At 41.2% G+C, this 27003-nt stretch overlaps 2 protein-coding genes across 12 annotated transcripts in view; both read left to right on the plus strand.

Annotated features, from left to right (window-relative positions):
* Window positions 1-15: 15 nt before the first annotated feature.
* On the plus strand, window positions 16-8282 carry nfyal (nuclear transcription factor Y, alpha, like). Of its 8 annotated transcripts, XM_072681777.1 has the most exons (10): window positions 110-206; window positions 977-1073; window positions 1471-1557; window positions 2446-2592; window positions 2875-3006; window positions 3845-3947; window positions 4221-4375; window positions 4836-5009; window positions 5748-5855; window positions 7265-8282. In XM_072681777.1, the coding sequence occupies exons 2-10, from the start codon at window positions 999-1001 to the stop codon at window positions 7325-7327; spliced, it is 1044 nt and encodes a 347-aa protein (XP_072537878.1). In that variant the 5' UTR covers window positions 110-206; window positions 977-998; the 3' UTR covers window positions 7328-8282. The 8 variants fall into 8 exon arrangements, with proteins under 8 accessions (XP_072537874.1, XP_072537878.1, XP_072537881.1 ...); XM_072681773.1 differs by lacking the exons at window positions 110-206; window positions 7265-8282 and adding an exon at window positions 16-103 and having other exon boundaries at window positions 5748-6711; XM_072681780.1 differs by lacking the exon at window positions 1471-1557.
* Window positions 8283-10119: 1837 nt separating this feature from the next.
* ahcyl1 (adenosylhomocysteinase-like 1) overlaps window positions 10120-27003 on the plus strand; it is a 32139-nt gene continuing 15255 nt past the window's right edge. Inside the window, exons 1-2 of one of the 4 annotated variants that reach the window (XM_072681784.1) lie at window positions 10120-10625; window positions 25532-25646. In XM_072681784.1, coding sequence (XP_072537885.1) covers window positions 10440-10625; window positions 25532-25646 — 301 coding nt within the window. In that variant the 5' untranslated portion in view covers window positions 10120-10439. Of the gene's footprint in view, window positions 10626-25528; window positions 25647-27003 lie in introns of all 4 variants that reach the window. The other 3 variants (XM_072681782.1, XM_072681783.1, XM_072681781.1) reach the window with 3 other exon arrangements.

The following is a 27003-nucleotide window of genomic DNA, read 5'->3' on the forward strand; positions in this document are numbered from 1 at the left end:
CCCGCGCGCCTCATTTGCGCCATTTTGTGGGCGAGCTGTGGTGATTGGGTTTCTGCGCGCTGTACTGGAGCCAATCAGAGGGACACCGGACAACCGAGAAACGGTAAAAGAGTGCGCGGCTCCTGGGCGATGGTAGCTGACAACACGGATTGGTTTGTCATTGACCAACCAAATGACTAATTCTGCAAAATACAGAAATCAAATCGGTAATGCGAGAACGGGACAAACGACGGCTCGGCGACACAAACAGGGCTAAAATGGACGTCGCTGCGTTGCAGTTAGCGCTGTAGTTTCACCAGCCAGCCAACAAACAAAGGAGGGCACTTAGCTGACGAGCTAGCTCGAGCGGGCTGCTTTCTGCCGCTAGCTCGTGAGCTGAGACACCTCGCTTGTAGTTCAGCCGCATGGAGGGAAAATAGCTAGTGCTCGAATTCCTAGCCGGACACAAAAAAGCGCCACTACTAGCTAACTGATCTGTGTGTTGGTTGAATTCACAAAAACAGCAAGCAGCTGTCTAGATAGCCAGCGTTAAAATGACCTAGCTAACCTTACGACCACAGGTAGCTATTAGCTAGCTAACGTTAACCGCTAGCTCGCTAGATAGCTAGAGACCTTCCAAGTACACTGTGCCACCCTCTTTGTTTTCTACTGTAGCCTGTTAACTAGCAAGCAGGTGATTTATAGCAAGCATGTCATTTTAAAACTGCTCTTAACTGCCAGCTATAGCTACTATTGATCCATTTCTGGCCAGATAACGAGAACACGTTAGCTATCAGCCCAGATTAAAAACACGCCTCTCAAATCGCGACTGTCCTCACTTACAGTCAGGGGCTCCTGTTATTAAAAGAACCCCCCAATTTACTACACAGCTATTCTGTAGTCTGCAGATCATTCCCTGTTTTATGATTTTAGCTAGCTAGCTATATCATTGTTTATGTTGGGTAAATTACTAAAGAACTTGATGCTTCCTCTCCAGACTAGAGGAGTTTGGGAAGAAAATGGAGCAGTACAACTCCACAACGAGTGGGGAGCAGATAGTAGTGCAGCCATCTAATGGACAAGTCCAGCAGCAGGTAAGCTATAATGTGAGATGGGGGGCGTATGTGGTCATTGTGTGAGGTTATGTACCTAGCAGGACAGAAAGCATCGTCTCCTACAAACTACAAAAAGGTTATTTCCCTGTCTGTCAGTGTAAACTAAAAATGCACAGGTTTGGTTGTTATTGTTTTTTTTGCATGAGATCTTAATCCCTTAGCACACCTTTTCACAACTAATGAATTTACCACCAGAGTTGCCCTCACAATCACAGTTAATGCAGAGCCAGTGGCAGAACTCAGGCCGGGGCGTTTCACCAGGAGGAGAACAGGCTTAAATGTGATCGTGCCAAGTCGTAGCACTGTTGAGAACAGCAACAAGTGATCATGATGGAGGCGAGTTAGGAGTGATCTGGTTATATGGGCTTATTCACAGGCACAGGGCACAGTAACAGCTGTACAGCTGCAGACCGAAGCGCCTGTTGCTACGGCGACGGGTCAGCAAGTGCAGACCCTCCAGGTAGTTGTGAGAACTCTGAGTTTTCAAGTCTTATTCTGTCGCATGCAGCTTGTGTCTGTGGTGCCGTGAGCTGACCAGCATGCATTGCTTCAGTGTGTAAATGGGCCAGGGTGGAGTTTCCAAAGCCTTGTGTGGTGAATGGAGCGGCAAAAGTGAATTGCGGCTTCAGACGGTCTTCATAAAACCCTGTACTGTATATTGGATACAGTGCTTTTGGAAACTCAGCCCTGATCTGTTGACTGGGTCATTCGTTAAATGCCATTTGTCTATGGTTGGTTTGTCTCTGGGATATTTATAGCACAATGTCCTACAGTGGCAGGTATGCAGAGGCAGTCTTTAAGAGCCTACTCCTGTCATTGTTGAGCCTTTTTTTATGTTTGCAGTACATTGCATGCTGCTTCATCTGCAACATGAGCAGTTACATGTCTTGTGTGTTCGTATATAGACTGTGGAAGAGCACGAGTGAATTGTATGCCTGTGATCGTACAGCTGTAATGCATTATGTTAAGCATGTTCTTCTGAAATTGACATGTTTGTCTCAAACATGTAAATAGCGCAGCTATCGCACGGTCATCATTATCAGCCCAGTCCACTTCTGTGATGTTTGCTTATAGCTAGACAGGACAAATATTTTATTACTATACTTGTATATGGTCTATGAAATAAGATCATTATTATTTATTTTAATGGACTTTTAGTGTTGATTTGTTTCAGATGTTTGCTGTGGATTGGTCTGATAAGCCATGTTCAAAACAGATGCTCAGTATGTTATTGGATGACTGTAGCCTAAAGCTGCAAAAGCATGCAGATGTCATCACTCGCAACTGGTGATTTTGTTTTCTGAGTGTAGCACCAAACTAACTGTGCATGGATTTCTTCCATTTTGTGTAGGTCCAAGGCCAACCCCTGATGGTGCAGGTGAGTGGAGGTCAGCTTATCACCTCCTCTGGGCAGCCCATTATGGTGCAGGCCATGTCTGGAGGCCAGGGCCAGACTATTATGCAAGTGCCAGTCTCTGGAGCTCAGGGCCTGCAGCAGGTAAGAAAGCACAAAGGTTGAATGAAGTGATGTGTGGTATGGTTATTTTTTAATGTTTTTGTGTGTGTGTATGTATGTGTGTGTGTATATGTATGTATGTATGTATGTGTGTGTGTGTGTATATATATATATATATATATATATATATATATATATATATATATATATATATATATATATATATATAAATAAAATATTTCCTGTGTATCGAACTATGTATGGTTAACCTTTTTTGCTCATTACATTACTCTTCATGTACTTTCTGTCTTGCTTTGGGTTTAGATCCAGTTGGTGCAGCCTGGGCAGATCCAGCTGCAGGGAGGGCAAACACTGCAGTTGCAGGGACAGCAAGGCCAGGCCCAGCAGATCATCATCCAGCAGCCCCAGACTGCTATTACTGCCGGACAGAACCAGGTAAGCACATTTATTTTTTTTCCTGCACTTAATTCGAGCACCAGGGATTTTAATACTCAATGTTAAAAGCAGGATGTAAGGATTCCCCACAACTCTCAAGCCATCTAAATTTGCTTTTCATACCTAGTAGTAAGTTTTGAATGTGAGTTTAGGTAGAATTAGCTTCTCAAATGTAGTGTAGCGGGTAACCACCCGTCCCACGGCACACTAGAGCTTCGATTTCCTGAGCAGGCAAATGCACCATTTCACACCAAGGAGGCTTTGAGCAAGACTCCTAACTCTGCGTTCACCAACCTGTGTAACTTGATTAGAAAGGGGGTTTAGCAGTTCACTAGCGGTAAGAAATGTAAATCTTGACTTTCCTGCTGTATACCTGGTGTGCAGTGGTGTGATGGGTTTAAAGTACAGAATGGTCAGCAGTAATGTTGTGCACTCTCTACCTGGCAATACTGAATCAGGAATTTTCTCAGACTCTTTGCAGTCAGGGACCCTGGAGGGAAAAATCTAAGAACCCCCACAGATTTCATAGTGACTGCAAAAAGCTTAGCAACCATCATTCAACCACATAGCAACAACCTGGGCTACTATAGGAACTGCTTGGTCACACCAGGCAATCAACCATTTGAATGATTCACTTGTTTCTTTAGGCTCATGTCAAGTTAAAATTTGGTCAGAGAAAAAGTGTGGGCCTCTTAGATGTATGTTGCAGATTCTTTGGGGTCCCTGAACGCTGGTGAAAACTGGTGTTGCATGTTAGACATGCTAGATATTATTTACATATGTGTAACATCTGTTCACCCATCCTATAGCTCTTATGTTTTCTTTATGTGTCTGATAGGGCCAACAGATCACAGTACAAGGCCAGCAGGTTGCTCAGACTGCTGAAGGGCAGACTATTGTGTACCAGCCTGTGAATGCAGATGGCACAGTTCTACAGCAAGGTATGTACAGACTTTTTAGACCACAACTCTTCTGCTTCTTCCAAGATTTTAAGTGTTCTACTCACTAAAGCGACACATTGCATTTCTCATTTAGATGTTGAATGCTAGCTGTTAGACGTTTAATACAGCTATTGTAATTATTCAATATTATAAACAACCTTCTGTTGCTGTCCTAATTGTCCTAATATTCTAAAATCCTAGAACTTGTAGCCCATCAGTTTCGTTGCAATGTTAAATTAGTAACCAGTGTTATTGTTTACTCCACATTCGCAGGCATGATAACCATCCCAGCAGGCACTCTTACTGGCACTCAGATCGTTCAGGCAGCAGGGGGCGCCAACACCTCCACTACCAACAGCGGCCAGGGCACAGTCACAGTCACCCTGCCTGTGTCCGGCAATGTGGTCAACACTGGAGGGATGGTTATGGTAAGAGCGCCAACAGAGTTACATAAGCTTGAATGCACCTCTTTATCAGTAACTGCAGGTGAGGTGGTGTGCTGTACCGACTTCCTGTTACTATTGTGTTGTACATTAGGACCCCCACCCCCCATTTAAAAAAAAAAAAAAAAATTGTTAATGAAGTAAGTTGTTCCTGGTTTTGGGAAATCTGTGATGAGTCACAGGAATTTGTTTGATGCTAGTGTGGAAAATGGCCAGCCATCACTCCAGTTTGCATGTTACTAGACTAATAGTATTCGTTTTAAATGAGGGTGAAATATGGCAAGCCTCTCCTAACAGATTATGCACACAGCTGCTCTGTGGGTGTCCTTGCCACAAGGTGGTGCTTTCTCTCCCACAGTGACCCTGCCAAAATTCTATGTAAATCATGTTAGCTGGTATTGGGTTGAATTAATGTGGTTCTGGCCCATTTGTGCTCGTGTTTCAGATGGTCCCCGGAGGAGGCACAGTACCCACCATCCAGCGCATCCCTCTGCCTGGGGCTGAGATGCTGGAGGAGGAGCCGCTTTACGTCAACGCTAAACAGTACCACCGCATCCTTAAGAGACGGCAAGCCCGCGCCAAGCTGGAGGCTGAGGGCAAGATCCCCAAAGAGAGGCGGGTAAGTAATGGCCAGTGGCATAATAACTGGTTCTGAAAGAGTGTGCTATGTTTGCCATAAGAGTTTAAAATGCTAAAAATGATCAGAGGCAAATGCCATGTGTCTCTATGCCAAGGATGCCCCAAGTGGGACCTGTTTGGCCTACTGTTCTTTGGCCTGATGTATAAATAGCAAGTGTGTGACTTGGCTTGGAGTACAAAATCAGCGTATGTCACCTAACAAGCCTAATTACAACCATGTTTTGAAAAATGCTGATTTCCCTTTTGCTGGTGGCTTATGGAGAAAGTAAAGAAATGTGTGATGTGCTATTAGGAAGCAGAAGAGTTTGTAGACAGGTGGAAAGAAAAGATGGTAAAAGTTAGTTAGCTTTTAGCCTAGTGCAGATCCCTGTTTGCTCTGGCTTTTTGATTCATTGTACACAGAGTTTGAGCTCTTCTGCAGTCATGAGGGCTGGTTTGCGTAGCAACCTGCATTCCCATAACTAGCAGAGTCTGGGGTTTTGGTATTGGGTTTTATCTCTGGGGTTTTGGAATTGGGCTGTTGTAGTTATAACAGATTATCTTTATAAGGTGTGTGTGTGTGTGTGTGTGTGTGTGTGTGTGTGTAACAACACTGTATAAAAATGAACATTGATCCCAAGCCTACTGTGAAATTAAGCCTAATTGTTTACTTTGAAATTGAGAGCAATTTCTAATCTTTTCCTTTTTTTCCTCTTCTATACATCTCTGATATTCTCAGAAATACTTACATGAGTCAAGGCACAGGCACGCCATGCAGAGGAAGCGAGGAGACGGTGGCCGCTTCTTTTCACCAAAGGAAAAGGATGACATGATTCTACCTGGGCAGGTGAGGGTGCAGGAGCATGGTGGAGTCAAACAGGAGGACTTGCACCGGGCAGCCACAGTTATTGGCGCTCACTGGCTGCCTGAGCACACCCAGCCCCTTGCTTAGCTCGCTGCTACCACGCCTCTCGCTTAGCTGCTGTTCTCTGCTCTCATTGGCTGCTGAGCATGCATCTTCCCTTGCTTATGTGCTCTGCCTGGCAATGCTGTGCCCATCACCTGCCTCCTTGCTTAGCTGAATCAATGCTTTATCTAAGCCTTTTTCATGGCTGACTTGTGGTGTTTTTTCTAACATGCTGTGAGCGTGTGCTTCGTCAGCATTTTGACACTTGGACAGTTTGACTGCGAGCCAATGATAATGAGGCAAAGACTGCAGTGCTTGGTGCTCTTCTGCAACAGGACTCTAGCGAATGCCACTGTAGCCAAGGCTATGTGGTCACCTTTGTGAGAATATGTTGTACTCGAAAATCATAACCTTTAGGTTTAATGTACAGTCACATGCAAATGTTACAACTGGAAGTGAGAACTGTATTGCTTTTGAACAAAAATGAAATGTTCAGTTTTCAGTGTTTTTGAAAAATGTATCATGGGAATGAAATGCTCACTGAGCATTGAGATGTATTGATGAGCTGTTTTGCATTAAGGCTGTAGGGATCGTGATGCATTTTTAAGGAAACACTTGATTTTAGAAAATGTGAAAAATTTGCCAGTGCAAAGAATGTTGCTTGCGGTGTCTCAAAACCCTCCCTCCCCTTCCCCTACATGCTGCATGCTTCTGTGTTGCACTTTTTCTTTTGTATTTGTGTTCTATGTTTTCTTGATTTTGCAATTCTGACCCTCTGCTGCATGATTGTCATATGATGTGATTTTTTTTTTATATATATATATATTTCATGAATAAATGCCTCAGTCAGTCACTCAGCCCCTCTCAAGAATTTATTTGCTAGGAAAAACACCTCAGTATAAGCTGAGACATTTCAAAATGTTTCTTCATTGTTCTTCACGTCATCTCATATATTCATGCATTTTATCTTTACACACATTCCGTCACAAGCAACAGCGGTGTTTATTCACTGTGATGATGCAAGAATAATAGTGGTCATTTCCCTGAAACCTGTTGCAAAAAGTGGCCAATAAGCAAATTTGGACTAAACCATTTTGTTAATTATTAGACTGTATAATTAGTTATTACTGTTCTTCCTTGGGGTGTGCTTTCACACATCACTCCACCTGCAAATGAGTGTGTTCAAATGTCTTGGTCCATGTTAACTAGTAAAGAAATTCCTGACTTGTGTTAAGCACTCCATGCTGAGTAGGGTAGTTTGGGGTGGATTTATTTTTTTTAGGGAGGGTTGTGTGTGTGTAATAATTGATCCACCCACTTACTCACCCCTCCTCCCTTCCTTTCTGTAGGAGCCGCAGGATCAGAATCAGGCCGGAGAGGAGACTGGGTCCCAGATGATACGTGTATCGTAGCAGCAGGTTGCAGGAAAAACCTTATTCTCCTTCTCCTGAGTGACTTGGAAGCCCTGTATAACCAGCACCCAAAACTAAAAACTGTGCATATTGTGAGCCCAGCCCTTAATGCAACTCCAGCCCAGTGTCTTTCCCCCTTTCTGCTTTTTCTGGTGTAAGTGAAGGCCTGGCTTTAATCTCGGTTTTCTGCCATTGGCAGTAGTGACGAGCATAAAGGAGGAACATTACATTACCTGTAGAGATTAGTCAATTTGGTTTGTTCAAAGGGTGCAAGGCTAACAGGAAGACACTGGCTTGGATACTGTGACGTGTTCTTTAGAACAGACCATAGATCAAATGTATAGTGACACCAGGCTGGGCAGTTAGTGTACGAAATTACTCAGTTTTATAATTTTGTCTCCTGATTTTGTCATGTGGCGCTTTAAACCAGAAAATTGGTTTGGAGCGGAGTAAAAGTAAGGATGATGAGTCATGTGACCCAGTTAGTGCAAAACTGCATTTATCTTGTTGCATATAAACTCGAGGTGTATTGTCTGTGATCTGTTTAGCTGTTTTCTTCTTCAGTGAGACAAAAAGGGGAATGAGGGGTGGGTAAAAGCATGAAATTTTGCATTTCCTCCTGTCCTCCAGCAGGAGTTCTGCCTCTGGGCCTCAGCCTTGTACATTTATTGCTTGTAACATGAGTACTTTTTTACATTCAAATTTTGATAATCTTACTAGAATTTGTAATTAGAGAAGCCCCCCAATTCTTACCATTGTGCTTGTTGTTGATGGTCTTTCTGCACTACATGTCTTCCCCTTTTTATTTGAAATGGCCGTTATTAATTCCTCTCCCCTGATTCTGCCTTGGCAGGCATATGTAGATACTTTTTTTGGTGAATTATGTTAGACGTTGAAGTCTTTGAACATGATGTGTTTTGATTAAATTGTGTCCGGTCAGTGGCAAACATCCACATTTCGTGTGATCGTGCCATTTTTTTTTCCCCCCTCGTCTAATCCGTGTGAGCACTTGTAGTACTGTTAGAGGTTGTAAATGATCTTAATTCTATGAAGTTGAGTTCTGTCCTTTAATCCTCTTAGCTCCGTGGAGTGAAAGCAGAGATTTCCACCAATGTGCCTGCCAGTTTCTTCATATTAGTTGCTGTTGGTCCACTGCATTCCTGCTCTTTGTTAAGAGCGTGTCTCTCTCTCTGTGCCTTATGAGACCAAACGCAGTGTATGAATGTGAACTTTACCTCACACTTTGGGTAACGGTCTACAGCAGGGTCTTGGTCCTGAAGACCTACTACTCTCTCAGCATAAAGTGTTCTCTGACTCAACTCAACTGAACAACTGTGGAAATCCTTGTACATGGTTCTTCAAAAAATCCTCTTAAAATGTGTCTATGTAGAAGGAGGGAAATTATTGAAGTGTTCTTAACTCAAAGGGTTCATTGAGTTGTCATGGTTCTTTATAAAATCATTGCCTTTATTTAAGATCCCTTGAACCCACTGCAGAGCTGAGCTATGACCTTTAATCCAGCACACCTGATCCCTGTAATCAACACCGTCGGAATCTAAGAGTGCATTGTAAGAGTCACGAACAGTATATTGGTTCATTGGTATAATATGGGTCTCCAACTATTTCAGGGTTTTTATTAGTGTAATAATAGAAGGTTTTCATTCACAACCTCAATTAACAAAACTCAATTTATGTGGGTATTGATTTCACTTCTCCATTGTTTGAGGTCATAGAGAGCCAATGCTGCAAACATAAAAATGTATTAAAATGATTTTTCCCTTCTAGTTTTGTATATATGTATATGCATATACAATGAGAGGAAAATATGTATATTTTTCTAATAGAAATATAATTTTTGCCAAATAATTGTGTAAAACAGATGCAGAAAATATTTGTAAATATATGAATAGATGTGTACAGATTATTGTTAGTATGGTGTAATGTACAGGCTTCAACACCTTTCAAAGTGTATAGAAAGTATGTAGCTAGTATTTCTCCTACGGTATGTTCTATAGTTGGGGCCCTGGGACCCTGAACAGAGGATGTGCCTAATTTTCTGTGGAGGGCTTCTGACACATGTAACCAAGTATATACACTGAATAACATGAGTGTTATTTTACTCAGCAGACTGTATAACAGCACTGACTTTCCTGCAACAGATTACAGCTCAATTTTATATATATATATATATATATATATATATGTAAGTATGAAATATGACTAAAAGGCCACATTAAGATAGGCAGCTTTATTTCACATTTATATGGATTTCCTTTTTTTAAAAAAACAAAAAAAACAATATATAATAGCAGTACCTAAAAAATGAGCATCAATCCATTGAGAAAAGGGGGAAATCTGACCGTTGACACTTTGAATGTCTAAATGAACATTTATGAGGAAAATCTTGTTTTTTATGTCCTTGGAAAGCTACTGTACTTACAAAATATTGGAAGAACATTTGGGTAAAATCAAACAGATCTCCAAGAACTAAACGTATAGTCCAGTATTTTATACGACTGTATGAACCGAGCTCGTGAACACGAAGAATGACTGAAGTGGACTTGTCTCAGTGAATCACGGAATCGTTTAATCAGACGTTCGATTCACTCAAACCGACGGTTCGGAAGAATCGGTCCGGCAAACTGAATCGACCTTCCCGTCGCTACGCTACGCTACGCTACTCTCCGCTCGCTCCACTGTTTGATTAATAATAATATGCACGGTTTAGGTCATGTGACTGCTCCCGCCCCGCCCCCTCGCTCTCTGCGTGCAGGTGCTTGTACGTAAGCCCCGCCCACTGCTGATGCTGCCTGCCTGCCTGGAGCCGGAGCCGGACAGCCAAATGTAATAATCTGTGATCAGCTCCGCTTTCCAAGTGAAAAACACCGCCGGCAGCACTGGGCAGAGCCCGCGACATCTCCGTGCGTGATCGCGTCGTTCCGTAGCGAGATTTGGGGTAATCTTAGCTTGCGCTCGCCTGTTTCCTCTCGCAGCGGTACAGCGCGGAGCTAGAGGACAAAACGAAAGGTTACCGTAGCGAACCGAGCGGTCCTAGTCCTAGTCCTAGTCGAAGCGCTTGACTCGATTGAGCGAGAACCGTCCACCGTTTACCATGACAGAATCCAGCGTAGACGCCAAGTTGGAGGTGAAACAGGCGAGTAAAGAATTCAAAGAGAGCGAGAATGTGGCCGAGAAGTACTCGGCGATGACTGTGTCCAAGAACAGCGACGTGAACATGAACGTGGGCGAACTGTCCGCCGCATTCACTGCGGTCCCCGCTCACAAGTCCGTCAAGAAGGTAAGAGCTGCTTCAGCTACCGGCCGGCTAGTAACGGGGGCTAACACGGTTCGTGTGTCCGTCAAAACACGACATAACAGCATAATATGGCTGCTGTCAGACTGGGACAGGTAGCTTAGCTACTCTCTCGTGAACCAGCCTGACTCCTCATCCTGGCCGCTACTACACCGGAACCGTCATGTTCATCCAGGCAAGTTCAGTCAGAGGCAGATTCAGCTGGACTGCTACAGTACGCAGAGAGGCAGTGCGGTCTCCCTGTAGGCTTCAGTGTGTGGAAGGGCGGACTGGACAGGTACTAGCAGAGTAGTAGGCACTCTCAGGAAACCGCCATACATCGTACTCATGGTGTTTGAGTGCCACAACCATCATGCAGATAACACAGTGTTCGTATAGTTCAGCAGATCAGTGGGATGGGAGCTGTTTATGGTGCAGCAAAAAAGTTAACATTAGTCATTTTTCTAATTAAGAGTTTTTTTGCATAATTCTTATTACTGTAATGTGCTCATGATTGTTGTTGTTTTTTTTTTTTTTTACATAAAATTGCATAATACTAAATAACATCATTTACACCTTTATTTTTAAAACTTGTGTTAGAGCACCGGGATATCGATAACAGGGTTGTGGGTTCGATTCCCGGGCTCTGCAAGCTGCCACTGTTGGGCCCTTGAGCAAGGCCCTTTACCCTTTCTGCTCCCTGGGTGCTGGAGTTGGCTGCCCACCGCTCTGAGTGTGTGTGTGTACTCACTGCCCCTAACACATGTGTGTGTGTGTGAGTGTGTGTTCACTACCAGATGGGTTAAATGCGGAGGACACATTTCGCTGTACGCTGTACAGTGACAAATACGTGCACCTTTAAGTTGGAGATATTAAAATGAATGGGTTGAATTTATTTATTTATAATTATTTTGATATTTTTGAGACGTTGGTTCCCAGTATGTGTTAGTTTTTATGTGAGTAACCCGCATGTAATGTACCTTTACTGCTGTATACGCATACGTTCATCCTATAAAAGGTAAAGGTGCACGTATTTGTCACTGTACACTGCAAAGCAAAATGTGTCCTCCGCATTTAACCCATCTGTTGTAGTGAACACACACACACACAAACACACACTAGTGAGCTAGGGGCAGTGAGTACACACACACCCAGAGCGGTGGGCAGCCAACTCCAGCGCCCGGGGAGCAACAGTGGCAGCTTGCCGAGCCAGGGAATCGAACCCACAACCTTGTTATCGATAGCCCGGCGCTCTAACAGCTGAGCCACCACTGCCCACTATATAGCTACTCTGCCCTCACTTTTCTATCCAGGAGAACGGTGCACCTTTTGTACACTTAATGTAAACTAAGTTTTGAAAAAAAGGAATGGAGTCCTAAATAACTTTAATGGAAAAAGGTGTGATTGGGTCCTACAGAGGTACCCCTGAGAGTACCACTCCAGCCACAAGCATTTAAACCCTAAGAGGTATCTCTCTTTTTTTCCTGAGAGAATAATATTGAAAACCACTCAACTTTGAAAACCACCGGGGCATATAAGCTGAGGGATCAGCATGTCAGAAATGTCAGTCTGTAACAGGCCTGCCTAGCCCAGCTCATGGAGGTACATTTACCCTGCAGAGTTTAGCTCCAATCCTGATCTAGCAGGCGAGGTCAGGAACAGGTGAACCTTAGAGGGAGGGGTATTAGGTTAGGATTGGGCATCACTGCAGGCGAATGAATGGCTACTGTAAACAGAGACCTTGTTGGTGCTTATTTTGGAAATGAGCATGTATCTGAAGATGACACAATTCTCACAAAACTTTTCTAAGGATGCCATTGAAACCCTCACTAGACGATATTTTCTCTTCAAAACTGCAGAGCTTTACTAAAATGAGCTTTAACAGAAACACTTCACTTAATGTAAAAGTGAGCAAACTTCTCTAACACACTCCTACCCCACAGGAAGAAACACACAGCTAACCACATCACCTCATACAGCGCAAGTGTGTGCTGTTCCAGGCTAGATTAGTTATCAGCCCAGTGGTATTGGATCAGTGCCGTCTCTACAGATGTTCTAATAAACTTATGCTATTTGTTTTGCCATGCATTTCATTTTATGTAATTTTGTTTTACTTGTAGTAAATTGTCTTTTTGATGCACAATGTTATAGGAATCCACATTTGATACAGACATACGCCATTGTTTTTTCATGGCCTTTGGGCGTACTTGATCTGGTCAGTTGTATTAAGCAACACAGGGAAGTCATTTCAATGGAATTTCATGGAAGTGAAGTCTGCTTCCTGTGATTCCAGTTTGATTTCCAAAGACTCGCTCCAAACCACATTCTAGGAACAGATATGGAAAGAGCTGTAAAGAGAAGGATGTCACTGTACTCGCGTACGTCATGTTATGGATACACACATTTCTGTGTACTTCTGTACTGACCTTCTTGTTCCCTGTTGTCCATACAGGCCAAAAGGGTCAGTGAAGAATAGAGAACAAAAGTGAGTGTGAGAAAATGCCTGAAGTAGTGCAGCTGTACAGGCGAAACCGCCATGCCTAAGAAAGAGGCTGGAACGAGATTTTACCGAATAACATTTGGCTGTTAATTCTGCTCGTAAAGCAGTGTTGATGGGTTAATGGCTTGTGCCGCATTTGTGGCGACTTGCTTTCACTGCCCTTGGCAACTCATGTTGTGTCATTTGGCCTCCAGTGGAGGCTGAAGTTGAAGTGTACACTGGAATATTACAGGAAAAAGTTATTGAGAATTGTTGAGTGGTCCATGGTCTAATGGAGAATCAGGACAATAGCAAAGTTCATATCACATCTTTTAGCATTATTACAGTATAAAACCTTAGAAACTATATAGAGATCTATATGTAGATATTTTTCATGTGTGTAGAGTTTACCACTCAACAATTCCTGTAATATTCCAGTGTACCCTTCAGTTTCAGCCTTAACTGGAGGCCAAATGCCAAGGGCAGTGAAAGCAAGTATATATATATATATATATATATATATATATATATATATATATATATATATATATATATATATATAATTTACATACACACATACTTGCTATATGGATGGATAGAGAGAGAGAGAGAGATGTGAATACATAGAAATGGCAGACAGATAGACAGATACATAGATAGATAAATAGAGCGAGAGAGAGATGTGAATACATAGATATGACAGATAGATTGATACATATGATATGATATGATAGATGAATAGATAAATATAATAGAAATAGATAGATATGATATTTTATGATGTGATATGATATGATACATATTATAAGATAATTAGATATGATATATGATATGATAGATAGATAGTAGAGTGATATATAGATTGTACAAACAAGCTCACCATAAGGGCATACCATTCCTCATCTTCCTCTTTACTTTAAAATTGAGAGCAGGAAGGAAAAGCACAAGCCATGCAAGTACGTCACTGCTGTCATGCAAAAATTTGGTTTTTCACTTTTTTACATTTTGTGAATCTGGCAGTTGTTTATATATTATTAAATCATGATAAATATACCAATAGAAATTCTCCACAATGACTTAGAATAAAACTTTGTGCTTTGACATCCAGTGCAATTGTTTCCCTTCTCCTGTAAAGTTGCTGTTTTTCGGGATGCAAGGTTTTTGCATGACAGTCACAATTTATTAGCTTTTGGCTAGAAATGACTATAACAATATTGTACTTTTATAATATTAAAAAATAAAATGCCAATATTACACCCCAGATAGACAGACAGATTAATTCAGAACTTTGCAATACATTAGTGCACTTGTACCTTAGTACACTTTAGACACCAGAATCTGATCACAGTGTATCAATTTATGCAGCTGAGTCCCCCAGAAGTGTGTTTGTGTGTGTGAGTGTTTGAGTGTGTGGGTGGATGGATGAAGTAGCACCACTACTCAGCCCACTCATCAGTTGGTTACACAACAGCCCCAGCAGCAGATTTCTGCTGCACCTCAACAATATTATGCTCAGTGCCAGAGGTTTGAATGACTGTGGATGTGAATATAAGCAATATAAGAGGTACGTTCCCCTGGCCAAATAAGTTGTCAGCTTACTGTATATGAGTAGTATAGTAGTGAGGGCTACAGTTCCTTCCTTTTGTCATCTGCTAAAGCATCACTTAATGAATGAACGAGTAATTACACTTCTATAGCACATTTATAGACATTAAAAGCACTTGACTCATGAGATTTCTGTGCTTCACTCTCTCCTTTCTGACTTAACAGATATTCACTGTTTAGACAGCTGACTATTGCTACCCAGATTTTTTTTAAGAAGGCCATCTCATACATTCACATGGTTCGTTTGTCCTTTGTGTATTAAGAAGAAAATGATCTGCTACTGTACCTTTAAGAATAAAGGTAGATTAGAATGACTGCAAATGGGAAAAAACAACAATAAATAATAATAATTAAAAAATGGTTAGCAATTTTCAATTTTAGTTTTTTTTTATCCGCACTGTATACACAAATATACACAGCATTGATAGTTTTCCTGGCATGGACCAGACTTTCCAACACAGGCCACATATTTGCGATAAGGCTGAGGTTGGGACATTGGAATGCCATTTCAAATTATGTCCAAGTTTTAACCATCTAGCTGATGGTTTGAGGTAGTACTCCTTTTGCATTATTAGCATTAGTCCATCTGCAGTTTACAATGTACAAGGTCCACTGGCAGCAAAGCACCTTTACTTTGCCTCACCTTTACTACTCCAAATATACCTTTGGTCTTAAGTGAAATTTGAGAGGCCTTGGCCTTGAGAAGTTAACCCCTTATTGCACACTAAGACTTATTATTCAGTAATATTTGTATATTTTTGATCCTGTATGAATAATTGTGACCCACAAAAGTTCAATATTGTGCACCAAATCCTTTTTTTTTGTTAAAGATGTATGATGTACAGTCATTCTGCAAGTGAGTGAAATATGTGAAATATGTGAAAATCCAATTTTGCAGTGACATTCATGTTCATGGCGAGTGTAAGTAAATGCCTGATCAAAACTACGCATCAAACGTAAAGTAAAAAAAAAAAGGAATCCCACATTTTCCACGTAATGAGCCACTTAACTCCTTAAACTGCAACTGTAGGACCCTGAACGTGGGCCAAAACCTCAATCACTCACTCTTGTAACTTCATAAGTTACCAATCAGTTTTACAATAGTCACCAAATAACTTTACTATAACAAGATTAATAATTAAATGAAAATAAACAATACATCTCCGGTGTATTAAGGGGTTAAACACTTTAGACTGGCTACACCTTTGGGAGAAAATCTTCCACGTTGCTCTTCTGAAAATTACGCTGTCAAACAAAACATGCTGTGTTTCCTTTGCGAGTGTCAGCCCTCTTCTTTTCCCTCTGTATGCTCAGTATCAGTGTGGCTCAAATGGCTCGTACCCCAGCGAGGGGGCAGTTTTGGTAACACCGGGAGAGAGCGCTGCATTCAGCAGAGAAATATGACACACGTCTACTGATTCGCTCGGGAAAATTTTCCCTTGAACTTCTCAGGCTGGGAGTTGGCAGAGGGCCACAGTCCAGCTCTACCTGCTGAGAGCTCAGTGCTGACCTTGCCTTCTCCTTGACATCATTGTTCTCTCTCTGTGTGTGTGTGTGTGTGTGTGTGTGTGTGTGGTTTTTGTCAGAGCTCAGATCGGCCTGGGTTCAGTTCTTCTTTTGTTCTGACACCAAAATTCAGTCTTTGTGTTCTAATCCAAACGGGCCTACTGAGCTCAGAGATGCTTGATGTAGCTGGCTGTCAAGTTTATGCTGGGTGGTTTAGCATTCTTAAAGAGCTGTTAGTAACACTTTGCTAGAACCCATAACATTGATATAACTATGCCATAAACATATAATCACAGACATCCCAATACTGCCATGAGTTGTCATAACAGATTACAGCTGGTAATTTGACTGTCTGTATGACTATAATGGCTGTAATTGATGATGTCATAGCTTTAAACTGTCAGGACATCAAATACTGTAGCATCTGTTGTGACGGTTCTCAGTAATGATGATACCTGAGAGTGGAAGGAAAGGCATAAATAAAATATCATGATACTTCAAGAATTTTCCATGACATTTGATGTCAGAATATTTATTCGCTTGTCACTGATAAGTTAAAAAGACATCAAAGATTTTAAAATACTGTTTTTAATATATATATACACAGTTATCAGAATATTATGGCATGGACTGTATTAGGTAACAGAAGGTGCTTATTGTAGAGGTTAACTGGTCCATAGAGCCAATTGCTCTGTACCATTTACCAGAGTTGTCGTTCTCCTCTGGCCACAATGGCCCGTGGGGCACCACTGTTATGCCGCTGGGAGACACCCAGTGTGCAAGAATTACCTTCACTATGGTGGCTTTAGAACATCCTACGAAGTTCGTGATCTCAAAAGTCCTAGTTAATAGGGCTTATTAGCGCTGTTTAGTATGAGAAACTATCAACATATTGAAGCATTATTGCATCCCTCTGTTCTGATTGCAGACTCAACTTTTCATTTACTCATATTTATATGCATATGATGGTTGATGATTTTTTTTTTACTATGACAGTTTTCCTGACGTTAGATCATACTAAATGGTCTTGCTTACAGTATCGCAATATATTAAATCGAAAACCCAGTATCATGATATGCAACGCATCTGCATATTCTTACTAATACACAGTCCTATGGCTAATTACTCTCTCTTTGAAATGACACAGGCAGCTGGTGTGTGTGTGCCACATAGCTCCAGAGGTGCAATCCTCGCTCTGGTTACTGTCTGTGTCTATGGGTGAGTTTCACCCAGAAACGCACTGTGGGTGAATTAGCTGTGCTAGTGTGAGGCACCCTATCCAGGGCGTTTTCCTGCCTTGGGCCCAATGATTCTGGGTATGCTCCGGACACACTGCAACCCTGACCAGGAAGAAGTGGAAAAGACGGTGGGTGGATGTAATGAAACATGCCGTTCATCAGTGTTCGAGAAGTACTAGGGCAACTGACATAATCTGTCAATCCATGTTTCTGGTGTAGGTATGTATATATAAGGGCTAATTTCAAATATTCCTGAATAACTAGAGTCTAGAAAAGGCAGACGTGTACTTACTTGCTTTACTACCTGATTAGTGTTCCATTCACTGTCACGTTATCTTCCGATGATTATAGGCTTATATTCTGTTAAAGAGATGTATTAGGGAAACAACGCACAGACATTCTTCTGTGAGAAAACGCACAGACATTCTTCCCCACAAAGGCCTAAAGACACCCTTAGAGCCCTAAATATAGGTAGACAGTGTAAATTAGTCATCTTTGTGTATTAATTTCTGTGTTTATCTATGTGTTTATTTGTTTATGTGTGTAAACTATTGTTATCAGCTTGGCTCTGTACTCCAGCATTAAGCTATTTTGAGCCTAATCTTGGACTAAATATCAGTGTCAACAGAGAATTACCACAGGAAATTCTTTTTAGTCTAGGCTTAGGGTTAATTTTGGCCTGGGATCATTCTAAGTGTCCTTAAATTCATATAGAGGGCTATAAAGCCCCCCAGCATTAAGCTGTGGAGCAGTGGAACTGTGTTCTCAGAAGTGATTGTGCTCTTACCAAAACCTTTTGGATAGGTAGGGAAGATGAGATTAGGTAAGGCTGTGATCTTTTAGCATCCTGGCCTCACTAATGCAATCCAGTCCTTACAGCAATGCTCCAGAATCTAGTAGAAAGCATTCCCTGGAGAAGATACAGTTACTTCTACAAAAGCAGGATACATTCTTTTTTTTAACACTTTTTTAAACAATAAATGAGCAGGTGTCCCAATACATTGGTCTATATAATGTCTGGATATTGCATATATTTTACACAAATGACATCCAGGAACAGTAAATTATGTGGCTGCAGTATACATATCGTCCGGGGCGCTGCCAGGTATTTTAAGCCCCATAAAAATATATTACACTGGGCCCCACAGCAATTCTGCCAGAATATTCAATAAATACATTTTTTGGGCCCCTGTCAGTCACAGGACCTATAGATCAAGGAAAGTTAGAGTTTTAACTAAGTTTTAGCCTGTGATGTTGGCAACTTGTCAAAGCTCAACCTGAACTATAAGTCCTATTCAACAATTGTATGAGGGACGACAACATAGAAGCAGTAAAGTATCTTCCTCTACAAGGGGTGGGATATATTAGGTGAAGAGTCAGTTCTTGAAGGTGATGTGTTGAAAGCAGAAGAAATGGTCATACATAAGGATGTTTAAGGGGCGAATTTTAATGGCAAGACGACTGAATCGTGGTATCTCCAAAACATTAGGCAGCTCTTGTGAGGTCTTCAGGGTATGCAGTGGATAGCACCTACCCAAGTGCTGCAACAGGCGAACCAGCTAAAGGGTCATAGACACCAGATACCACAGGACTACTTCAGAGTTCTTGGAGTCCATGCCTACTCAGTCGGGACCTACTCAGTATTAGGCAGGTGCACTCATTGAACTCCGCATGCATTCTTTCCCCTCCATTGTTTAACCCAAGTTGGCACTCACATTCACAATTATTATATTTGGCAGACTCTCACATCCAGAGTAACTTTCAGCTTAATCACTTTACAAAATGGCAAAGTGATTGGCAAAATGCTGTGTTAGAAACCTAGCTCAGAAACTCTTATTGGTGTAACGTGGTGTCTTTGTCCTGGCAGGGAATTGAACCACTGTGAAGGATAGAGATATTGTCTACTACACTATACCACCCACTGTATTTCAGTATTTGCTAAGGATTTTATGAGGATCAGATGTTTTTTTGTGTGTCAGTTGAGTAGAAGTGCTTTTTCAGATGAGCTATTGAGCTAACTCAGCAAGTCAGTGCAGTGTTGGGTGCTGACGAGGGCTCATTTTCTGAACAAGATATTTTCTCCTCAGTGGATAATGTGCCAGCCTGTTAGTTTGTCAGAGTACAATATTTCTGTACAGTCTTAGAGCTCATCCAACTTCATCTAGCTTCACAGCACACTTTGCACAACACAATAGCAACTAATACTAATAGACCTATTTAATTCAGTCACATCTTACAGTTCTGTTAAAACATCAAATCCCCTTTTGGTTTGTATATTGTCTCCCCGTGATTAAGTGTGACAAATACCTAAATAACGCTGTAAGAATTTGAATTTACCTCAAGCGGTTAACCAAATACTCCCAGCATTGTCTCTTGAGTACACCTATGTCATTAATTAAAACCTTTGATTTGGGAAGAAATGCTAGATTAGCAGGTGTCTACAAACTTTTGGACATTTCCTTTCACTTTTAGCAAACTGCAGCCACACTCGTGTATATATATATATATATATATATATATATATATATATATATATATAAATGTTTTAAAATAATACTTAAATAGCAATCAATGCTTTAGAAGAATCACTTTGGGTTCCTTAAAAGAAAAACCTTAGTTTAGGGAGATGTGTAAGAGTGAAGAATGTCTAAATTGGTACTCGCACTCTCACAATCTCTATTACAAACGTCTGTGCTCCCCTTTCCGTAATGCTACAGCAAACAGTTTATTTTGGTATTTGTCTGATTTATTAATATTTCAGGTTCAGGATGACCTGATTTGTCTGCATTGATGTGCCTCTGGTGCTCATGCTGTCAGACTGCCGCCAGCACCGCAAAAAAGGAAAAGCAAAGCTGAAGCGAAGCCTGCAGTTATGGCTGGCCATGGTGTGGGTGGCCTTTGAGTACAAATGAACATGGCAGAACACATCTGCCTGAGGGGGTTGAGGGTTTGGTGTCTTCATTTGTAAATGGTGCATTAATTTCAGCCGAGTTTGCCAGACAATCTGTGCTTTATCCTCTTTGTCACTGAGTAAGTGAGATCCAATTGACAGCAGTATATACAACAGTCTGCAACACAGAAGTTTTGTCTGCACTTTTAGAGCTTGGTTTATTGTATAATCACAGCTCTTGCTTGAGTACGGCATCTGCACTGAATGTCCTAGGCCTGGGATTATGAGAAATGGCAGTGGGCCAGGACGGTAACATTAGGAGTAGAGCAGGTATTAACAGGGTCACAGTAAACAGCCCTGGAGCATCCGCCCAACGCTGGCTCTTAGCTGACATAAAGCTGGCTGTCAGCTTTTACACCTCTGAGCCTGGAGGTTCAGGACAGGACACCAGTAAGTGACCAGGCTGGATTCCTGCTGTTCAAAGTGTGTGTGTATGTGTGTGACCTGTAGTAGTTGTTGTAGGGGCTTATGGTGATGGTTTAATTCCCTTCTGATTCCTTTTTTATTAGCCAGGCTGACCATACGCTCAGCGGGAGGGGTTCAAACTGACCTACACTGAGACAGACAGACAGACAGCTGGGTTAACCTTCTGCCACCCTAGACCAGCAACGTTAATAATCCTGAGGCTTTTACCCCTTAGACTCTGTCTCTATACTCTGTATATTGCAGTGGATTTAAAATTCAGCAAGTTGTCATGTTATGATTAAAGTGTAGGCTTTCATCTTTAATTCAAGATTTATATATATATATATATATATATAAATCTTGAATTAAAGAATATATATATATATATATATATATATATATATATATATATATATATATATATATATATAATATCTTTTTTTATATTTTTCTCCAAATTTGGTACTGCCAAACCCACCCGTTCATAACTCCTCTTAGCACTAGCAATGCTCTTGACATTACAAGGGTAAGCACTTAACCCTTGTTTCCTCTAATGTATATGCAAAGGCGGCAATTACCTCTTTTCGAGCTGCCGCCAATGCGACATTGCTATGTTCAGTGGACAAATGAAACCAAGGTGCAAATTGTACCTAAACGCAAGAGTATGGAAAGCGACAGTAGGGATCCGAAGCCTACCACATCATCTGTTAAACATGGAGGGTGTAGTGTTATGGCAAGGGCTGGTATGGCTGCAACTGGATTACTGGTGTTTATGGATGATACAACTGCTGATAGTAGCAGCCAGATGAATTCTGAAGTGTGTGAAGCTGTACTTTCTCCTTTTCACTTAAATGCAGGTATGATGGCGTTTCACAGTACAAATTGGATAATGATCCAAAATATAGCACAAAAACTTACAGTTGGGCATGTTCTCACTTACTATAGACAAAACTGAAGGCAGAAAGAGCCATGGCAACTCAAGGCAGCTGAAGTAAAGGCCTGGAAAAGCATCTCCAGGGAGGAAACTAAGTAAGTGTATAGATAAATACTAAATAAGTGTAAAGAACTGCTTTAAACATTCAAGAACCTCCATGGAATGCAAAGGTCCCTTACTTATTAAAGCTGTATAACTATAACTGTACAGCCAAGCCAAAGGATTTTTAAAAAGCTTTATTGTGGAACCTTTAGACACCGCAATCACAAAACAGCCCACAAAGCACAAAGCCTAAAACTCGCATAGTGCCAGAGTGTCAGAGGCAGACAATGAAGGGAAAGGTCATAGGAGGCAGGTCTGGTTAGGGATAATAGACTTCCTACCTCACCTCCCACAGCTGCATATCAGCTATGAGGATCATTAACCATCCTCAAGAACCTCCCCTCTGTGTGGATGGCTACATTGGACGGTACATACGGTGGTGAATACCATTATACTGGAGGTCACCCAGGGAAGTAGAGCTAGAAGCAGGGATAATGGATGGCTATGACTATTCGAGGGTAAGTGTTTGCTATCTTGCATGGTTTTGTACATCTTTTAGAGTACTAAATTGGCCGAAACAGGGAAGACACTGCCACAACATGCAAGGCAGAGGTACCCCAGGACCGTGTGTGGAGGCTGTTGTCTTAAAGCACAGTGCAAAAATGGAGGCAGCTGTTTATTTGCTTTTGTACTAAGAGCATAATTAAGAATAAGTGTTTCTTATTAGGTAGGTCTGGATTCAGTCTGATCCATGAGAAGCTCCACATGTTCCAGAATTTGAATCCCACTACATCTACAAGAGTTTATTGCAATATCACATCTTTATATGATTAAATGTACTTTTGCCACTCTGTGTTCTACAGCTTTACTGAGATCTTTTGACATAGGTGTTGCAATTTCCTGTGACTCTGAACAGTTCTCACAAGTTCCTCTTTCATCGCTCATCAAAAACCTTAAGATTCTGTCTGAAGCTGACCGTGTACACCGAAGTGGACGCTAGATGCTGACCTGTTCTTCATCCCACACTCCTTTTTTCCGTCTTCTAGAATGCTGGAACATGAACCTCCTCTGCCTGAAGGCATCGCTTCCATGTTTTTTTCTTTACCTCTGGCCAGGAGGGATCAGTTCCATGTTTTTTCTTTACCTCTGCAGTATCCTCAAACCACCACCTGCATGTTGTGTCAACTTTACATGGCATGTCTTGCAGTTTTTACCCCAAACACATCTCCGGGCCTCTCTATCGGCTGCTTGTTTTGGGCTGTCTGCTATCAAGCCTTAGGCCAACATTCAGTCTATTTTCAATTCTGCCTCTTCCCTACACTCTTAAATATAAAGGTGCTACAAAGGCTTCGTGGAACCACTTCTGGTTCCATAAAGAACCATTTATTTAAACAAGCTGCATGTTTGAAGAACCATTTAATGGTTTAAGGACTCAATGTAAAGGTTTATTGACCCATTTACAGGTTCTTCACACTCATCACTTTGGCAAAAGTGGTTGTGGAGTGAATATTGTCTATCAGCATCAATAATCTTGGAGGAGCACAAATATACATGCCTCCTCCTCCTTCTCCATGTCCTCCTCCTCCTCCCGACTGTCATAGTTTCTAACTAACTCGACTCTCCAAAAAAAACTTTTTCTCTGCCAACTGAGTCACTGGTTTTTCTTGCCAGTCGATGCCCTTCCGGACAATGCTGAGTCTATGCTTTGTTTATAGTAAAGATAGCGTAGCTGATAAGATACTCACAGCTGGCCCAGGATAACCACACACTCACCTTATCTGCTCTTTCCTTTCCACAAGTCACGTTAAGGTAGAGGCCTTGTGTTAAGGTCACAGTAATCCAGGGTGAGACACAGGTTAGTTCTGAGGTACATCGAATGAATTCTGTTTGGTCTTAAACAGAATAGAGGGGGTGCAGTTTATTGTCTTTCATGCAAAAAGATACCACAGTGCATGGAGGCCTGATTTTGTGTGAAAGAGGGAAGTTGCAGGGTGTAGGGAAGGCAAGCTAAGGGATTTCTTCTCTTTTCACAACCATTGTCCTTCTGTTTTAGCCAAATGTGTCGTACCCCCAATAGAAGTGGACAGTAGTTGTCTTCTAACAACATTAGTAATTCTGAATGCATTAGTAGTCTCGTAACTACATTACATTAAAGGGCAGTTTTTAAAAATTCATGCATAATTATAGCAACATTATGTAGCCCTTTTCTACCTCAGAGTAATGGCCTTAGAATCATGTTGATGCTCCACTGACTTGTGAGTACTAAGGAGAATAGCATGGCTGTCGTTGCTACTCCAGGCTCAGCATGCTGCTAACTACACTATGCAACTTATTTGTCTAAAGCCTTTAAAAGTGTCTATAGCTTTTAAAAGCTACTCCACATAAAGTCATTACATACAAGGGTAGGCTTTAACCCCTTAATGCAGAAAGGCTTATTATACACTAAGGTGTATTACTCAGTAACTATAGGGACTTCTGTAAAAACTGGTGGGGCCATTCTGTGGTAATAGATGTTTGTAATAACACTCTCGGCCCACTGGCAGGCCATAGGCTGTTTATGGGGCTACCCAAAAAATACAGAGTATGGATGCAGATTCCCAGCTTTCTTCATTTTTCAGACATCAGAGCAACACGTATCATGCTAAAATGACTCCCTGAATCTCCCTGTGCATCTTTCCTTTTGTGTTATCCATGTCAACACTGTGTGTTACCACCCCCACCCTATCACTAATTTAGAGACCTTCCCTGGTACTGGATGGACAAAGTATTAGGATTTTTTATTTATGTACCTTTAGATTTCCAAGCAAATTCAGGGACAGTGGAGACAGGTACTCCAGCAAAAGCAGGATAAGCTCTTTTTTTTAATACCCTCGATTTTGGATGGATGATGAATGAGCAGGTGTCCCAGTACCTTTGGATATACAGGGTATATAGGGTTAATTATGAAAGTACAATATTTTAAACAACACCATGCTTTGTAGTGTCCTAATCCGAAAGTCTAGCCACAATCTAATGCTAGTTCCACAAGCTAAGTCTTGTATGATATGATATGCTGTGATACACTTTAGACAATACTATACACTGTGTCACTTGTTTCTTAGCCTACCAAAGAAACAGAAGCAGCTCTTTCCAAACATGTGCTTTCATACGGCCACAGGAAGTGAAACAACTGGCACAAGCAAATGACCAGCTCAGGAGAACTCATGGACATAACACTAATGTCCATTTATAACACCATTTATAACGCTCACGAAGATTCAGCACAATACACAGACAACTGCATTCAACATTCAACTAAAGGCCTCATTATTAATTAAACAGTTTTACATAATTAAATAATTTCTTTGGAAACGCTGAACACTATTTTTTTTTCTCCCAGCGTCTATTATGTAACTGTACAAACTTCCAAGGCAGCGGAGTGTTGGCCCTATTTATAGAAATCTTTCAGGCTATATGAAAGCATGCACAGTGTTTGAATCTTCTCTGTATGCAGGATTGTGCTTCAGCAGTTCATTACAACAGCACTGAACGCATGAAACTACGGCTAAAAGATGTAAAGGTCGTGTTTTAGTGGTTGCACTTTCCCTGAAGTTAGTAAACCATATCCTGTGGTTCATTTACCTGCAGTACTCAATGACTAACTGTAATTAGCTGTAGTATTTTCTAAGTAATGGCTCTTTTGTCGCTTGTTAATAGGCAAATGTCCTATTTGGCCATAGATTAACTGTGCTATCCTTTCTGACCCTCCAGCAGATTCAGTTTGCCAACCAGGAGGATAAGCAGGAGTTCAGCAAGTTCCCCACTAAGACGGGCCGCCGTTCCTTGTCCCGCTCCATCTCGCAGTCCTCCACCGACAGCTACAGCTCCGGTATGACACACACTCCACTACTAATGCGCATGAGAATTGCCAGTGGGTTACATAAAGGATGTATATGCCATTTAAATGTAGTGCTGTCGTGAATGCTAATGTCAAAGCAGCCTGGTAGGCCGTGGTTTGATTGGCTGCTAGTAAAGGCCATAAGGAGACTAAGGTTAAGGTGCACGTATTTGTCACTGTACAGTGTACACTGCACAGCGAAATGTGTCCTCCGCATTTAACCCATCTGTGGTAGTGAACACACACACACACACACACACACACACTAGTGAACTAGGGGCAGTGAGTACACACACACCCAAAGCGGTGGGCAGCCAACTCCAGCGCCTGGGGAGCAGAGAGGGTAAAGGCCTTGCTATTACAAATACAACAGAAAACTGTGTCTCCAACTGTGTCTCTAACTTATATAGGAGAAGGAAAAACAACTATCTCAGCTATAGTTGTTTAATTAATTATAAACAGCATTGTTTTATATTGTAAATGTGTGTTTTTAAATTGGGGCACTTAACCATCATAAACAGTATTTATGTTTTAATTATGTCAATACAAAGTTTACCTGCTTTAAAGTAAAAACCTTAAAGTTTCAGATATGTAGTATCAAGTAAGGGTTTATTTACTTTTTCAGCAAAATTAGTTTTAAAATAATTCATTTAGCGTTAGACACCAGGTGTCATTATCATGACCACGAGTTGTGTGTTGGTGGTGACGTGTTGCGGTAATAACAATTTTCACTTTTTTCAGAAAAAACTCATGGATTTCCTAATGCTACTGAACAGCTAGTTTTATTTATTTTTTTTACTAAATATTTCCGTAACAGTATAAATGATATCGCTGAACACTAAATAAATCTACTCCCTGATCAGGAGGAATTTGTGATCACTTTTCCAGACATCAAAATGTCACTCATGGCTGACATCTGCTCCCCTATCACTCCTTGTTTCCATGGTTTAGACATAAACAGACATTACCTTTCAGAAACCGCAGGCTGTTGCGGTAATTACGATAATGTTGGGGATGGTAATATATGGTTTAAAAACATGAAAGAAGTAGGATAGAAATAATACATTTGTTAACTTTTAAAGTCCATAAAAATCATAAAAAGGTAGGGGCAAGGTCAAAATAGCAGAACATTGATATTTAAAATACCTAAGCTATTTATTTTGTGTTAAGATCATAACCTGGGTACATAAAAGTTCCCCTATTAGAAGAATCGCCCAAATGTTGCAGATTTTATTGTTATAGTATATTATGTATTTTCTGCACTTATAATGTATATAGCATGTACTTAAAACAGCTGTAATTCATTTCTACACAACCATTTCTAATCTATCTTTTTCCCCTTTTTGCC

This window comes from Salminus brasiliensis, chromosome 6 (genome assembly GCF_030463535.1).
Source record: "Salminus brasiliensis chromosome 6, fSalBra1.hap2, whole genome shotgun sequence".
Lineage (NCBI taxonomy): Eukaryota > Metazoa > Chordata > Actinopteri > Characiformes > Bryconidae > Salminus > Salminus brasiliensis.